The sequence below is a fragment of the Kryptolebias marmoratus genome, linkage group LG9 (genome assembly GCF_001649575.2).
Source record: "Kryptolebias marmoratus isolate JLee-2015 linkage group LG9, ASM164957v2, whole genome shotgun sequence".
NCBI classification, from domain to species: domain Eukaryota; kingdom Metazoa; phylum Chordata; class Actinopteri; order Cyprinodontiformes; family Rivulidae; genus Kryptolebias; species Kryptolebias marmoratus.
Window position 1 is genome coordinate 21,179,294 of NC_051438.1, and position 18,089 is coordinate 21,197,382.

Here is an 18,089-nt window from a genome sequence, read left to right on the forward strand (position 1 = left end):
CTTTAAACTTTACCACTGACTGTTGGAGTCAACCTTCTCTGTCTGTTAGCAAAATATCTCATGAACCACTGGATGGATTTTATCAAAACTTCCAGAAAGTGATCACTGAATGTAGATCTGCAGCTGCTTACCTTTTTAAGTCAATCCAATTCAAAATGGCCACTACAGCTAATCAACTTTAAACAACAGAAAACCAGCTATTACTTATGCAACATATGAATCCATATTTGATATAAATTTCAAAGATTTGATGTGGTAGTAGCTGAGAGCCACTGACAATACGCACTCTGCAGAATGGGGATTTCAAGGTTTGACTAAAACACCTACAACTCATTTCTCAACACAAATTAATCTCAGCCTAAAACAGTGGCATGAAATGGAGGCGGGCGACATGCATTACCCCTAATAAATGCATATCTCCCGCCGCCTAATTGCATTAATTGTGCAATTATGAATTAATTATTACGTGTAATATGATTTTCTAGTGTAAAATAAAGAACTTTTGTTTGAAGAAATAGCTGAATAAGAACGTATTTTGATAAATGCATGTTTATATCTCACCTTTAATGGTCTTCTGATGTTATTTCTTTTATTAATAGGCATATTTAACAGAGTCAGTGCTTGTGTTAACACCATGTAGAGGAAAATATGTCGAGCAGGAGGGTGAAACACTCATAAATAACAGGAGGGGGTGGAAGACGAAGAGGAGGAGGAGGAGGAGGAGGAGGAGGGGGAGGGTCGCCGACGAGCTCCAGCTGCGGGGGAGATTTCTGTACAGGTGTCCCTTTTTTTCCCTTTTTCCCTGACACCTCGGGGATGATATTCTAACGGTGTCGACGAGGAATCAAAGCTGATCAGATAATAAAAGGCTTGATCCGCCCCGAAAGCCGGAATAATTTTTTTTTTTTTTAAAAAAAGAGCAGCCGCGGAGAGGATGCCGCTCGCCTGGATGATGGGAGACCCCCGCTGGGTGAAGACGCGCAGCCCGCCGCCGCCGACTGGAGCTCAGGCTGGAATCATGGCAGCGCGCGCAGAGGAGGGAGCACCATCATCAGCCACATTATCGCCTCACTGATCAGCTGAAAGGTATTATAACATCGATTACAGCTTCAAGGCGTCCGCGATATTTTGTCGACGCCGGCGGCTTGAACGGTGGCATCTGCTGTCGCCAATTTTTTTTTCTCTCTCTCTGTCTCTCTCTGTCTCTGTCTCTGTCTCTGTCTCCCATCCTGTAGATGTCGGCTGCGCTCAGAGAGGGCCTGCTCGCTGGGTGAAGCCTTCAGAGATTAATTACTGATCACCATGAACTGCGAAATGCTGCTGGTCTCAGCTTCTGGTGGATTAAACTCGCGGGCAAATTTCACATGTTGTGGATGGTGGGTCGGGTTGGATGAGATGCTTTTAAAAACCAGATGCTGAGTTTTGTGCCTGGACTCCAATGACAAAGGGAATACAGCAAATTAAAAAGCAAATGGGCTGGTTTTCTCTTCCGATCATAATGGGACTAACCTGACTTTGTGTTGGCGCCCTGCTGGGTTCTACAATGTCAGGCACTCAGGCGCCTGGCATGGGCATGAATTTCACCGGCGTTCCTCCAGAGCGCCGTTTCACCACCTCTAATCTGGACCCAGACTGGTCCTCCACAGCTGACAGCGTGGTGAAGGTGGTGCTCATATCTGTGATTGTGTGCTTGTCCCTGTTTGGGAATGTGGTCGTCCTGCTGGTGTTCCAAAGGAAGCCTCAGCTCCTCCACGTTGCGAACCGATTTGTCCTCAACCTCCTCCTGGCCGACCTCCTCCAGACCATATTAGTCATGCCCTTTGCCATAGCAGCTGCCGTGCCCGGTGTGTGGCCCCTGGATGCTCGGCTGTGCCAGGCTCTGGTGGTGCCCATGCACCTGTTTGCATTCGCCGGAGTCAACACCATCATCGTCGTCTCAGTGGATCGCTACCTGGCCATCATCCACCCTCTGTCCTATCCAACCAGAATGACGCCTCACTTGGGCACCAACCTGATAGTCTTCACCTGGGTGTTGAGTTTCCTGCAGAGCACGCCTCCTCTTTACGGCTGGGGGGTGATTGACTTTGACCTTCATCAGAGGGTCTGCACAGTAGTGTGGTCCTCCAGTCTGTCCTACTCCGCTGTGGTGTCCACCTTCTCCTTCTGGCTGCCCGTGCTCATCATGCTCGGATGTTACTCGATGGTGTTCAGAGCAGCCCGGAGGCAGAACGCCCTTGTGCATCCCATACAGACACAGTCCTACTCCCAGCCCTGCCCACAGGACTTCCAGGGGCCTATCAGTCCACAGGAGCCCCAGCAGGTCAGTTCACCTGAGGGCCCCTATACGTCCAGGCGGCACCCTGTTCGAGTCAAACACAGACGTTTCCACTACCACTGCAAGGCAGCCCGTGTTGTTTTTGTGATCATGGCTTCATATATCTTCAGCATGGGTCCTTACAGCATCCTGAACACCATATCTATTAGTCACAGAGCAGCTGTGCCCCCGTGGCTGTCCTCCCTCGCCCTCGTCCTCTTCTTTTTACAGTGCTGCCTACATCCATACATTTACGGATACATGCACCGCAGCGTGAGGAAAGAATTCGTGGCTTTGCTCTACGGGCTGCTCTGCAAGCAGGGGCGACCCCGCCAGAGCTCGGCCGTGGAGAGCTGCTTCACGACGACGGAGGGGCGAGCCGGTGCTCACCCTCACCTGCCCAGTCTGACTGCCCGAGTCTTCCCCTTGCAGACCTGGGAGGAGTGCACAACATCCTCCTCTCCGACATGTGAGAGGAAGTCAAGAGACAGCCGGAAAGAGACCACGTCCACCAGCGTCAGCTCGGAAAAAGAGCTCCTTCACAGCAAACAAAGCTCATGAGCAGTTTGAGCTCCCATCAGACAGCATATATGCTCTCACATGGAGAGCTTGTCACGCTGTGTGTTTATACATAAAGACCTTGATATTACGATTAGTAGTACTCGATCATCAACATAATGATCTAGTGCTGGTTTGTCTTAAGTCTAATATATCTTTAAAAAGTAACCTTGATGCTAACATTACATCAATAATATTTAATGTAAGTATCTGTGACAGATAAGCACAAATATTTTTAAACATAAACATTTTTAAGAGTTACCACGTGTACAGAAGTGTGCAGCTGGTTTTATCTTTTGTCTGCAATCCTATCATTAGTATTTAAAATTTCATGAAATAGTGTATTTGTTATTTAAAAATGGACTTTTGAAACGCCTCAAATTCCTATTTTTCAATTTCTGTCCTATTCTGACACAAGTCATAGATGAGTAATCTTCGGTTTCTGCACATTTACTCTCATTTATGGTCTTGTGTTGTTTGTGTCATGTGTGGTAGAGGGCACAGGGTACCACCCTTTAGTACAGTGGTTCCTAAAGTTGGGGTCCGGACCCTATTATGGGTCATGAAACACCAAATGAGGAGGACTTAAGATTTGCAGAAATCACATAAAATTACATATTTAGCCCTAATATAATAGAGTTAAAAACTATTCATAAATGGGTTTTTAAAATTAGTATAATTGTTGATGAGATTCTGTGACATCACTTATTTGCAATGTTGATATATTTCAAACAGCAACGTTGGGTTCACAGGTTTCTGCAAATTTTTTTGTGAGTTGAAATTAGAAAAGCTTGGGAACCACTGCTTTAGTGCAATGAGCTTTATTTGCAACTTTTAAACTCAGGGTATCGTTTATAGAGAAAAAAAAATAGGGGAGCGCCTATCGCAGTTCTTCAGTCATCTTGAGTTTATGAGTACGTCTGTTTCCAGTCGCAGTAACGTTTTAGTCTCCAAGCGCCTTTTTTTAAAAAAAGAAAATCAACCTGTGCCTGTTAGATAAAGAACATAATGTTTTCCCTCCTGCTGATGGGATGGTCAAATGTATACATGTCTTTTAGCTCTTAGTTTTAACAAAAAAGGGAAATTTTACCTCTTACTTCAGTGTGCCATCTTTGGTATCTACTGCCTTCGTAAAACAACAGATTTTCTCTGAAGACACACAGTTTTTTTTTAACACTACAGTATCGAGAGCAAAGCGATAAAAATACAGCGAACTCTGTGCACCAGTTATTTAAAGTAGGCTGCATGCCAGAAGAGCTTATGTAACCGATTTCTTACATTCCATTGAACACATGTAGACTTGTAAAAATACCTCCTAATACAATATTTTAAATTTTTAAAAATACTACAGATAAGATGTGCATCATGCTTGTAATAACTCATCTCAGACCAACTCTGTTCAGTGAGTTAAAAGCATGATTTGGGTGCATTTTTTTAAAGTGCTTATCCTTCGTTTTTGTCACGTTTTTGTACCTTTTGGTAAAAGAGAAAATAGGCTTAGTTGTCTGAGCCTGGGTGAATTTGGTGTATTTCCTTTCTTGTTATACTGTGATAGTTTTCTGCAAATTTTTTTCCATCTCATCAGACCTGCTTTGGTGATAGCCCTCAGTTTATTCAGCAGGTCATTGGAGAAATCCAAACTACAATATAGTTGACAATCAGGCTGGTCAGACTCGAGAGAACCGTGTGTATTTTAGCAAAGAAGAGAAAATGTTTTTGTCTTTAAAAAATAAAAACCAAACACATTTTGTGAATATTTTGAGCATTTGTACAATTTTCAGTTTTAATAATAAATTATCTGTTTAATAAAAGGAACTGTGTGTGAAACGAGTTCGAAGTGTAACTTCATGTTCAGCAGGATTCGACCGATTCCTCAAACCTGAGAGTAGATAAGCTGTGAGTTCTGTAAATTAATTGTAGATGTACGTCCGGTGATTATTTCCTTAAAGTTTCATTAAAATCTGCCCAGTAGTTCATAAGATATTTTGCTAACATGCAGTCAGAGCCAACTCCAAATATTTAATGGCAAAATTTTAAACAAAAACTTTAATTGGTTAAGACCTCAGAATATGTGTTGGGGATAAATGTCAGTGTAGTTATTTCTATTTTTGCATTTAAGTTAGTTGGCTATAGCAGCCATCTTGATTCAGGTCAACTCCTAAAGTTGATCCGTTGTGGATGTACATCCAACAAATACTTTCTGCAAGTTCATTAAAATTTGTCTTGTGGTTCATGAGCTATTTGGGTAGCAGATCAATGAAGACACACACAAGCAAAAACAATATTGTTCACATCCTTTGAAAGGCTTACATCCAGACAAAAATCTGCCAGAAAGGATGAATGTTTACTGTGGATATGATGAGTTAAAGGTCAAAAACAATGACAGCCGTCTCTTTGAATGAATTACTTTTATTGGTAAAGTTATCACCTTGGATGATGATGACTTCACACTGCCTGAAGCAAACAGCAGCAGTGCTTAATGTAGTTAAAGAGTTCAACAACTTAAATCAGTAAACTCATTGACTGAGTTATAATTAACAAGGAGAAAATTTCTTATTCATTCTTTTTGTGGCCAAACGCATCATGGAAGTTGTAGAGAGTTCATCCTTAATGGGCAACAAAGCTGAAGCTGTTCTATAATACAGACGTGCCTCCTGTACATGGTGCACCCTTCTACTCTATGCAATCAAGAAAAATGGACACATATCATACAAACATTGATGTTTTATATGCTTCAACTACAGATTGATATTTAAGGAATTATAGCCCAATCCACACTAAAAACCAAAATTAAGGAAAACAAAAAGACTTCAAACGAAAGATTGATAATGGTGACAATCTTTAAGTAGCATTCTCACACGTTCTCCTTCTCTATACAATATATGTACACACTTGTTTCCGTAAAGAACAGGTAGTGAAAAAAAGGAACATTAAACCATGAAAGAATAGAAAAATAAAACGCTAAATATTTTACCTTCTTTAGAATATTAAAGTAAAACATTTCAGAAAACAAACGGCTCATGGTGACGATTTCATCATTAGAGCCCCCCGTTGATTTTCAAGGCGCCATTCAAAATATTACAGGTCAACAGTGAACACAAACTTGTATAGTTTTAAAAAAAAAAGAAAATAGCAACAGAGGTTTAAAGCACAAAAAGAGGACGGGCTCTGCTCTGCGGGATTTTTTCTATCACATGTGATGGATTCAGTTCAGGTCCATTCAGACCACATTATTACACAGCAGCACTGAGGAGCCCAGCACTGTGAAAGCAACAAGTTAGTCCTTCCTTCAGGCCTCTAGTCCACCTTCACCACACTGTAGATCTTATTTACAAACCAGAAGCAGGCAAAGAAGCCAATTGTACCTGAGGACAGGAAACAAAACAGCCACATTATTAACAAAAAAGTCATATCATTCATGTAGCAAACACAGATACAAATAGTTTCAAACTCAGTTTCTTAAAAAGGTCTTATAGCAGCTTAACAAACAATCAAAAACAACCATTTAGGTACGTTTGAATAAAGATTTCAATTTTCCATACAGCACACAGTTGAAAAACTAAACACCAACTCTGCATTAAAGTTTTTAAAATGCCACATTTATATTCTGTACTGCAAAAGGGACATTTATCTATATTCCTATTTTTTCTAAAAATAGTAAAAAATAAGTAAATTCTTCTTAAACTTTTCTTCATGACATGATTTTTTTCTTTAACTAAAAACTGGATACAAAATTTACAAAAACTTCTCACCAATTAAAAAAAGCATTATAGTACTACTACACAGTATTTTCAAACAAATGTGTTATATAAAAACAGTACAAACAAAGTTATTTGCCACTATACAATACAAAATGTAGAATAAACTCCTGATCCTTGTTTGGGACCGGTCTGATACTTCTAAATAAACCCGAGTCATTTTCAACAGAGGGTTAAAAATCACAGCATCCCCAAATTAATTCAGCAAAATTTATAGGGCGGGGGACATTTTGGCACAGTTTACAGTGGAATCTCAAAATATGCACGGAAACATCAGCATTAACGCTTCATTTTGTCAAGAAAAGAACACGTCTGCCAGAGCTCTGCTGTGTTTCTAAGCCCGATTAGCCAAAATCCTGGATCAGTTCATCTGGCTATAAAATCCTATCTGACTTCTCAATGGGGGCCACACACAAACCCTGAAATAAGATGTGATCAAAGTTGGGTTGAGGTGACAGAAACAGACGCCAAAATAAAAACTTTTTTGGGGGAGATGACAGGGATTAGGATTATTAAGATCAAAACCAGAAGCAAGGAGGGAAAGTGATCATCTTTTCCTCAGACACTGTGTGGTGATAATCGGTTGACATCTTATCCACTTTCTACTTATATCTCTGTCACAAGACATTGTCAAACACTGCCACAGTGACAAGCGGAGCTACAGGGTAATTTTTATCTTCCCTCACGACAATATAACAGCAGAAAGTATGTCCTCGTGTGGCATCATGATGAGCCAAATACTCTTGTGCAACATACAGACTAGGCGGGTATTTGCACATCATTATTACTCATCATCCCTTCCGCACAGATGCTGAATATCATTCAAACTGGTTGTGAAATAAAGCTCAAGAGCGCCACTAGACTGTTAATATAAAACAAGTGTGTGCGGCTTTTAACAAAGAGGCAGTGATGTTCTTTTCATGCTATCTTTGTGATACTGTATGAAGTACATGTTCCCAATCTTAAGACAAACAAATGGATAAAAGAGCAAACAGGGAAAACTAACTAACTAAAATCACAAAGCAGTGTGTACATAACGAACAATCAACCGTGAGTGATAGAGTTGGCTGTACATTTTGAGCAAGAAAAAATAAAGTCCCTGATAATATTTGGCTCCTGCTTGTCAACAGCAAACAATAATGAAACTGTCCCAACGAAGTCTTCAAAACTAGACGAGACAAACAGAGACATTCCTCTCTGTTTGCTTCAGTTTCTGACTTTTCCTTTAAACCGACTCAAACATTAAAATGTTCTTAATTTCAGACTGACAAGTCTGAACTGACAGAGAAAAAAACAAACAAAAACAAGACATGTCTTTTATTACTAAGCAGGCAAACAAATATTGGACAATCTTAAAAAAATAAAAATCCTGTTTATTTTAAGAGCAGGATCCTGAATCCTCTTTCCACTGTTGAACTGATTACTGAGTAACTGAACAAACGGTGCAAGTGATAAAATCTGCACACTCCTTTCTGCCTCTAAAGCTTCCTCGCTGGTCATAAAAACTGCAGTGCAAATATCTAAAAAGGACATCAATGGTTAACGCTTTGTTTCAAATTTACATCTACAGGCAAACTTATAAAGAGATCTTTGCAATAAATCAAGACAAACAGGAAATTAAACTGCCTCTAAAAAGGGGTTTATTTGTACTGAAATGCATTTCTCACCTGTGAAGAGGAAGAAGATGAGGACCATAATCATAGTGTACCCAAAGTACAATATGGTGCTGGCCGCTCCAATGATTTGCAGCTTTGAGAAGAAGTAGTGCACAGCATAGATGAACAGATAAACTGCTGTGAAGCCGCTGGTCAGGAAGGAACGCCACCACCAATGGTAGTCCTTGATGCGCAAGGGGAAAAAAAAAAAAAAGATCATATTAGGATCTGATAGGAAATATATGTCCAGTGTAGAAAATTCATCCCGATCATTCAGGTACCTCTGCACATAAGTGGAAGTAGCAGAGCAGAATCGTGGCCTCAGAACAGGTGATGAGCAGGATAATGAAAACCAGGAACAGGAATCCAAACATGTAGTACATCTGATGGGACCTAAAACCCAAACAAGTTATATAAATGGAGTACGAGTCAACAGGTGCAGAGCTTTAAGTCCTCTTGACTGGACTGTGAGGAGACCAGTCAGGATAGACTGCATTTTTACGCTTACCAAATGCTGTTAAGAATAAAGAAAAGCTGGATGAAGATGCAACCAAAGGGCAGGATCCCACCCATGACAATACCAGGGATAGGTTTAGTGAAGAAGGACTGCTCAGGAATTTGACGGGGAATTTGGTTTGTTCGTACTGGTTGCTCAATTGCCTGCAAAGAAAAAAAAAAGATTGGTAATAAAAAGTTACATTGGTTTTGTCTACACTTTCTACAAATAATCATCTTAGGAAGTCTAACTCACAGCTTTCTTGAATCCAAAGTAGGCACCAACGAAAGTGAGGGGCACAGAGATTCCAAACCACATAGCCAAAATGGCCACCAGAGTACCAAACGGGATGGCTGCAGATGAACCCTCCACCCACAGGATCAAGTTCATCAGGAAGAAGTCAGCAAATACAATCCTAGGGAGGAAACAATGACACAAAGATGAGTAGGCTATCACTGGTGTGCAAGGTTACAGATCGGCTCCAGGACTGATAAGAGGAAGCAAAGAAATATAAGATTATAAAACTCTGGCCAAGTGAATGAGGTAAGTGAACACACCCTGGGCACAGGAGCGCTGTCAGCAAGACGTTGGTCTTCCATTTTTCACCTCCAAAAGCTGAAAAGAACAAGACAAGGAGTGAGATCAATACGACAGAAACGATGACAGTCTGCACTGATAATTAAAAGAATGGATCAGTTCTGGGCTGTTTTGGTAGATCTTGTTTTCTCTGGTTCGAGCACTGTTTAACCTTTTCCATGTTAGGAATACTACAAGTTTTTACAAAACAAACCTTTGCTTTTTTGCAGGTAAAACATTATTTGTGAATATTTTAAACAACCCCTCTTATTTAAAAAAGGGAAAAAAGTGGAAACTTACTTTTGTAAAGACGTGCAGACACGTAGCCAGCAGGAGTCCCCAGCAGGACCCAGAGAACCACAGCACAGGTCATCAGAGCCCCTCTGTTGGCAGGAGACAGGAAGCCCAGGCAGGCCAGGACTGTGGTGGACAAAGAGTCATCAGTGCACTCTTTCATACAAATAGCCATTACTGTATGTGCATATAAAGTATATTTAACATTATAAGGATACTTAACAATTGCATCTGCTGTCCAATAACTTAAGATTGTATTAGAAGTTGTGACTCCACAGTGGCTTCTTTGAGTCCTAAGGTAATATCTCACTGTTGGAGACTAGCTGGCATCTCAAAATTTCAGAAAAATTCCACAAAAATATGCAGGTTTTCTGTTGCAGTCACACTGAACTCTGAGTGTTTTCAACTAAGAGAACACCGAGCAGTATGACTACGCGGCTTGCAAAAACTCCATTCTTGGCCGTGCAGATTATTCTGTTTTTCTACCTTTGCCCCCATCATTACCCACCTTGGCAGCTGCCCCCACATTTAGGATTTAATCTGCTGAAATAAACGTTTTCTCCGAGGCAAACTTCTGTGCAGGCATCAAAGTACAGATGTAGCACTCTTGATTGGAGACATGGTTTACCTCCAGTTTGGAATATTTTGTTTCCATTTTTGCAGAAATGTAGAATATATGTCACACTGCAATAGTGAAGGACATGCATTTCCCCTACAGTATATCCATCCATTCATTATCTGCAGCTTATGCCGGAGCCGGGTTGCAAGGAAGCCCAGACATCTCTCTCCACAGCCAAGCTCGGTGCATAAACAAGGTACCTTCTCGTCTTTTGGGGAAAACTCCAATGCACAGTTGCCAAGCCGGGGGGCTATAAGTAGCCCCACACCAGCCTGGCTCCCCTCATCATGGGCAACTCCAGAGTGAAACACGGTCCAGCCTGTCCAAACTGTGCTTTGAGGTGAGCCTGACTGTATCTAGTCGGTACCTCTCAACCTCCCACACAAGCTCAGGCTCCTTCCCCATCAGAGAGGTGGAGAGGTATGTTCTCACTATCAGACATACAGGAAATGCTTTGACTTTGGTTTTCATTTCTGTGTGAGCAAAGCTGTTGGAACGTTTTCGACATGTACCCTCTTGTATTCATGTTGTTTTGGTTCCATTTGGCTCACAGGTCTATAGTTCCACACCTAAACTTATTTTCTTTTAAACAGGCAGAAGACAAACCGGCACATTTTGAGCTCGAGTGATTATCCACCGCAAGTTCAACATGATATTTGTGTCCTTGTAGTCCCTAAGTGATAAATTATACAAATGCAAATAATAGAATATGTCATCAAAACAAGCCTCCTTATTGCTTCCCTTCTTCTGCTACAAGTGAGTCATACATTTTGCCCAACTCTGTTGTTAATAGAAAAGTAAAACAGTCCTTACACAGTGTGATGAAGGTCATGATGAAAATTTGTGTGCCCTGTCCAAGGAACACAGAGAGCAGCATTCCCTTCCTGGGCGGGCGGAAAACATCTCCGTGCACTTGCTTCCATCCCGACTCTTCCTGTGCATCCTCCTGGGAATGAGAAGCAGAGAGGGAAGTCGGCACAATGCTTGACATCTGAGCACAGTAAGAGTTAAAGGATCACCAATCACCACTCAGTAACTGCTGCTTTAAAAGCTGACTGACACCTGGTAGAAAGGGAAAATTAGGACAAGAAAATCATGTTACCAAAACCAAAAAGAGGAAAATGTGGTGTGGACCAACGTGCCAGTTCTCGCCCCTTCCAGGAAATTTCCAATGTTCCGGAAGTTTTAACGTCCACACCACATTTTACAATTTCTTCACAAACACCTGGTCGATATAAATCATACACACCCAAGGACCTGATTTCTTTAAAACAAAACATTATCTCTGAAGTAACTGTCTTTACGCTTACATAAGGTAGAGAAGATTTTTCCTTGGCCGATGGAACCTTTATCAAGTTTTCCTGTAAAATGTAACAAAATATAGGTAATTTGGGGGTACAGTGCTGGGTGGTATTTAACATTGCAGAATTAAAGCATTAGGCACATAACCATACTTAAATTAGGAAACGAATACTACAAGGTGAAAAGCTAAATCTTTACGTTAAATGACTAACAATTCAATTATGTACTTTGAGGCTCAGAAATATTTACAAATCTACTGTATGTCAGTAAAATAGCAATTATGGTTGAGGATTGGGGCTGTCATCATCATAATGTCAATGTCAATTTTATTTTTATAGCACATTTAAAACAACAGTAACTTCACATTTTACACCAACCATCAAACATAAAACGGGATTTTAACAAAATAAATTAAAACACAGAAATATAAACAGTAAAAGTATCATAAAAACAATTCAAACTGTATTAAAAGCCAGTGAAAAGAAATGCGTTTTTAAAAGAGCTTTAAAAAGGGGAAGCAAAGATGCCCGTCTAATGTCAGAGGGCAGGTTGCTCATCATCATCATCATTTTACACATGAGCCAGTTTTGAAACCTGACGAGGCATAAAGCTTTCACAACACCAGGAGAAAGTGATACTGTTTTGTTTGTGAGTCTTGAATCAGAGACCAAAAGATTTGTTGTAATCCTCCTTTCAAGCACTCCAATTACCAGAACAATGTGAGGTGGAGACGATTACATTTTGCCTGGGTTGTTCTGTATCTGGTCAGTAACCAGCTCCATGTTGAGACCTGTTCCTTCCATCTTTAAACATTAATATGATTTAAATGTGAGTTTGAGAAAAACAAACAACATTATCTCTGTGTGGCCAGAGAATTAAAAAAATTAACCAACACAATGCCCAAGTCTAAGCATGAGAACTTGTAAAGTGTATAATAAGAGCAATGAGTAAAATTGGCCAATCCAGCTGAACTGTCTGAACAGCAGCACATCGGTTCCTTTTTAATAAGAGAAATCAGCTTATTAGAAGACACCAAAACAATAAAATTCTGTAAAGTAAAAATGAAAATCTGTCACTCGCAACATGAATGAGTCAAAAAACGAAGTTCAAGAGAATCTGACTTAGAAAAGAGACATCAGTTTTCAAATGCAGCTCACGTTTACCCTGATGTGTAAACCTAAAACCATGTCCATACACTGGATGTGTCTCTGGCTTAAAGAAATGTGTGTTAAGCTGCTGCTGTTCTTGTTTGATCTACAGGTCAAACAGCAACTCCACATAGTAGACTGAGCTGAATGACAGCTGTACTAATAGTTAAAGCATGTCCTTGAGCCACTCCCATTTTACCTTTGTCCCAACTTCTAGTACTGGCTTTAAGTAACGTAACATCTTCAAACGCACAAATCCATCTTTGTGCTTCTACACGTTATTGTTATTTGTAACAAAAGGCCTGACTTGAAAATGCTGCATTAAAGGTTTTCATTTTCTTTGTGGCATCTTCTCTTTAAAATAAAACCAGCAATTTTTGTGTGGATTTTCTATTAACATGTCAGAAAATATCAAGATTACAGTAAAAGGAAAATGTAGCAGTAAAGTCAATGCAAGCAGTGCTCCTAAAGTTTGGGCTTATTGCAATAACTTATTTTTAGCAGCACTAGTACCAAAACTTGAAAAAAGCAGTCTGGAGGTCTAAATTTAAGAGACAAATTTTAAATAGTATTGAGTGTTTCCAGTGCATCTGAAAAAAATGCATATTTAGTAGTGGAAGAAACCCAATATACATCTAGCTACAGTATAAACAAAGCTGCTTTCCAAATAACTATACATCTGTTTGTTTAGATCAGGTTTCACCAGATGCTGCTGCATTGACTCATTCATTTACATTTTGCAAATAAAGTCTCCTGTTGTGTGTCAATAAGACTTGCAGTTCCAGATGGGATCTGTTAAAGTATAGGTTATTTTTGGAAAATGTAATACCTTCATTTTAGATAAAAGCTGGCCTTTTTTAAGGAATGTTAAATGGTGCTTTTACCTGATCCACCTGGTTGTATCTGGCGATGTCCTTGTGCAGAGTTCTCAGCATGATCATGGCAACCATCCCAGACAGGAAGAGCACAATGACCAAAGAATTCATTATGCTGGAAAAGCACAAAACAAGTTTCAACATCAAATATCAACCACAAGCAGGAGTGTTTTAGGGGAGGAATTTCTCTGGTGAAAAACATATTTTCAGACCTAAACCACTGGATGTTTGTGTGAGGCATGGAGACCAGGATGTAGTCCCACCGAGAGGCCCACTTGATGGTATTGTTTTCCTGTAAAGAAAAATACAAAAATGACACACACACAAAAACAAATACACTTTAGTTTGTCTTATTGCTCATAAATACATAAAACCACTACATGTTAATTACAGTTTGCTCAAGTTAATCTGGAGGCCTACCTCAAAAGTGACAGAGTAGGTGTAAGTTATTTTAACTTCGTTAACGTCATTACTGAACTCTGTTGGGACCTCCATTGGGTCTCCTCCATCACAAACTGGGTTTTTCTCGTCGTGCTTGATGCTGTTGTGAACAAACCCCATTCATTTTTCATGTCATATTATTATTCTTATGTTGAAAGGTCCACCCAACCAACGTTTACCTCTTAGGTTCAAGAGTGGCAGCAACCAGGCGAGCACCACTCCAACCTTCTGCTGCTCCGCTGTGGTAAATGATCTTTATGTCAACATGGTTGAAGACATAAAACGTGTTTCTCTTGTGGAACTCAGACTGAAAAAGACAAAAAAGAAGCCTATTAGTGTGCACGTCTTCCAGACTCAGAGTTATTATAAATACTGAACTTGCACTATTCTGCTTTTCTTTTTTTAATTTATCACCATGAAATGTGAAATGACTTCATATAATCCTATAAGTATACAGATGCTTAAAAGAGGCAGCTAACTGTCAGGGCCTTTAAGGCATTCAAATTCAGACAGGGAAAGAAATATTTTAAGCATTTTTCATAAAATAAAATCAATCCAAGAGCTGCTTGTCTATAATGAAACAATGTTATGCCAGCCTGATTCTCTGTTTGTTATTCAAACTATGTGGGTTATTGTTCTGTTTTGGGGGAAGAGAAAAACAAAACATAATTGTCTCCAGGCAGAATTTCCTCCATCCAAAGTATTCTATATCGTTATTGGATACCTCAGACCATAACACAAAATAGGAGCATATTATTAGGTGCTTTTTAGGACATATCCACAGCTCCAATGTATTCAAGTTGACCTTCTGATTGATTTATATAGGAGGAACTAGTGCCGATCAACAACCTTCAACAACAATAAAAATGGCAACAAGTAATATTGTCGTAGAATTTTTTTTTTTAATCAGTGGTCTTTTCATGTCGACCAGTGGACAGAAACAGTCATTAAAAAATGCTGCTCGATGACTGTTTTCAGGTTGTCAACTGTGAATGGTGCTTGGAAAAAAAAAAAGGCTATGAGAATCTTAACAGTTTCACATAAACCTTGTTTAAGAAAAATAAATAAATAAAATGCTCATGATCTAAAAGCAATCACTGTAAAAACATTTAGAGACAAAAAGGACAGATCACTGAAAAATTCATCCAAAAAGACCAAAAGATTTCATTGTCAAGTGAAGATCAGAGGAAAGAGCAGCAGATTACTTTGGTCTGTTTTTGCTCTATCTTATCTCTGAACCAGTTTGTACCCATTTTGTTCCTAAACAGTAGCTGTCTGACTGATCCTTTCTGGGTGGAGTTTACATGTTCTCCCTGTGCACACGTGGTGTTACTCCAGGTACTCCGGTTTCCTCCCACAGTCCAAAATACATGCATGTTTGGTTAATTGGTAACTCTGAAATTGTCCCTAGGTGTGAGTGAGAATGTGAATGGCTGTTTGTCTCACTTGTCTGCACTTCTTGCAACCCGGAGAAGGAGAAGCAGGTAAAGAAATGGGACGGATGAATGACTGATAATGTTAGTCTAACCTGATGAGATCAGGCAGAGAAGGCCCAATTGTGATAGGCATGGTTCACCATTGCTTTGAAAAGGCTAAATTAAAACTGTGATTACCAAAACTATACAAGAACTTGGTAACACCGCTAACAAATACAAGGACACTTGGTAACTTCAGATGCACAACTAGGAAATTTCAAGGTCCATAACAAAAGTTATCAAAGTTTAAAACTGATAATCGGAGAACATAGATACACTGAACTTTAATGTAAACTTAATTTCTAAAACATTTACCGTCAATGTCAAAACTAATTGCCATTTAGAAAATATTACTTTACTAAAATGCACTTATGGGCTAAAAAAAAAAAAACTGATCGTGAGTAAATCCATTCATGCTTTGTTCCCTTCTCTTTCCTGCGCTGCTGATGTAAGTCTCACTCTGCTCTTCAGGTATTACTGGCTGCTCAAGTAGAACAGGTCGGCTTCAGCTGGAGTGCAGATCATTACAATAAACTATACCAGCAACGTCTCAAACATTCCAGCCAAAGGTGGAGATTGTACATGAGACCCGTGCATATGGATTGACTAAACAATCAATATCAATATGGCTGGCTGAAAACCCTTACTTTGAAGAATAATAATTATTATTAAAAAGTCTTGCTTACTAGCCACTGACATACTGTGTATCCCTAGTGGAAACAAACATTTTCAGAATAAAAACCACAACTCACATTTATAACACAAGCATCTTTTGGTCTACCATCAGATGTAACAAGGCAACCAATAGGGAAGCCGGGGTTGCAGTACTTTTGATTATCTTCAACATCATAGCACCATGTCACTGGCATGTTGTCGATGATCCTAAAAAAAAAAATGTATAATTGGTTAGACTTAGCTACAAAAAATTTAGTTAGAAATAATCAGATTAGAGTCAGCACATTTACAGACCAGTGATGTTGATAGTTCAGCTGCATTCCCATCTTGAGAAAGTCCAGTTTGGCAGTATCCAGCTTGCTTTCTTTCTTGTAAACTTTTGTGCACACTTGCTCGCATTTGATGTCCTTTTTGAAATGGAACTGTAAAGGAAGCGGACAACTTAACGATACGAACTTGAAGGACAGAAAATGTGAAATAGGCAAGTCCTCATTAGCCAACACACAGACACTTACCTTGTAAGGAGAAGACTCGATTCGCTCACCAAACAGCACCTGTCCCAGGTTCTCCGATGGCCTCTTCTCCTTGGCATCTTTGCAAAAGTCAAACCTTCAACAAATAGAGAACAATCCAGATTGTCATGCACATATAAATACGAAACTGAACCCAAAGGTTATTAAAGAGGAGACAGAAATATAACTTACACATCATACTCATATGGCAGAACAGACTCCACTGAGTCCAGCCGGTTAACAAACAGCTGAATGTCTGTCTGTAAACAAAATGAACAGAATTGATCACAATGCCTCACAAACCAAAATGGGACAATTACAATCAAACTGGTTTCGACTGATAAGCAACTGAACAGTCAACACACATTTCAACAGGAGACAAAACTTAGGAGAAAAACTTTTGATATGGACAGATGGTTGATGGTCCTGGACATCAACACAAACAGCCACAAAAGCTAAAAAGACAGCGTCATTCTATGCTCGAATATGGCCTCATGTAATATGCTTTAAAGCAGGTAAACAGGATGAAAACTTAAGGCAAATGTATTAAATATACATATTTAGTCTTTTAATAAGTAACGGCGAGTACCAAAGAACTATTTGCAACCCATTAAAATAATAATTTGCCCGGTTCAAGGTAACAGCGCTGAGGCCTAGGGGGCGACAAGCTAGCAACTGTTGTAACAACACGGCTAAAAATACAACTATTAGTTCAAATTTTCCCTAAAAGAAATGTACTACGCTTGCTAATGACTGCGACTCTTGCGATTTGAACCTACCTGGCAATCGTCGGTGCCTTTCTCTTCACAAAAACTCACAGGGGCTAAACCCGGAAGATAAAACGCCAAGCTCGAACAGAAATAAGCGACCAGCACGAAACCAATTGAAATGCGCCCCTTCATCTTAGTGCGGACGCGGCTCTCCGAAGCTGCTGTGTACGTCTACGAAGTAAAGTTTTCCCTCTTCCTTGCGGAAAAAATTGCGCACCGGCTCTGTAGAGTTAGCTAAGCGTTGTCTTGCTACTCTAAAGTCGGAGACTGAGCTGGACAGTCTAGCATCGGTGACGTACACGTCTCTGTCAAGTTATGCGGAAGTCACGGGGCTTTCACCGGAAGGCAAAAAACTACCTTCAAAATAAAAGCACGCAACGGCTAATATGTTATGCATTTCGATGTTTTATTTATTTATTACTTGTTTAAATGGCTCGTGGTGTATTTTTTAGGATCACATTTGTAAAGTGGTACTGTGAGAACTATTTTAAATGTAACATTGCGTCTTCAGGCTGTGCGCGCACAGAGGCTGTCGTTTTATTTTGACAGGCGATTAATTGGGAGTCATTTTCTTGACACCGTGGAACCAAACGTGGCTCGTCTGCCTTCAAGAACAGCTTT

General features: G+C 39.9%; 2 protein-coding genes across 3 annotated transcripts; one reads left to right on the forward strand and one right to left on the reverse strand.

The window, feature by feature from the left end:
* Positions 1-732: 732 nt before the first annotated feature.
* Positions 733-4,740, forward strand: gpr101 (G protein-coupled receptor 101). Its single transcript, XM_017408119.3, has 2 exons — positions 733-1,086; positions 1,236-4,740. The coding sequence occupies exon 2, from the start codon at positions 1,544-1,546 to the stop codon at positions 2,873-2,875; it is 1,332 nt and encodes a 443-aa protein (XP_017263608.1). The 5' UTR covers positions 733-1,086; positions 1,236-1,543; the 3' UTR covers positions 2,876-4,740.
* Positions 4,741-5,261: 521 nt separating this feature from the next.
* Positions 5,262-17,783, reverse strand: LOC108231407 (transmembrane 9 superfamily member 2). Of its 2 annotated transcripts, XM_017408457.3 has the most exons (18): positions 17,478-17,783; positions 16,891-16,958; positions 16,702-16,795; positions 16,481-16,608; positions 16,264-16,393; positions 14,216-14,343; positions 14,016-14,136; positions 13,808-13,887; positions 13,605-13,710; positions 11,581-11,631; positions 11,084-11,216; positions 9,658-9,777; positions 9,339-9,396; positions 9,037-9,196; positions 8,794-8,945; positions 8,567-8,678; positions 8,298-8,469; positions 5,262-6,237 (listed from the first exon to the last, which is right to left on the reverse strand). In XM_017408457.3, the coding sequence occupies exons 1-18, from the start codon at positions 17,598-17,600 to the stop codon at positions 6,170-6,172; spliced, it is 2,004 nt and encodes a 667-aa protein (XP_017263946.1). In that variant the 5' UTR covers positions 17,601-17,783; the 3' UTR covers positions 5,262-6,169. The 2 variants fall into 2 exon arrangements, with proteins under 2 accessions (XP_017263946.1, XP_017263947.1); XM_017408458.3 differs by lacking the exon at positions 11,581-11,631.
* Positions 17,784-18,089: the final 306 nt, after the last annotated feature.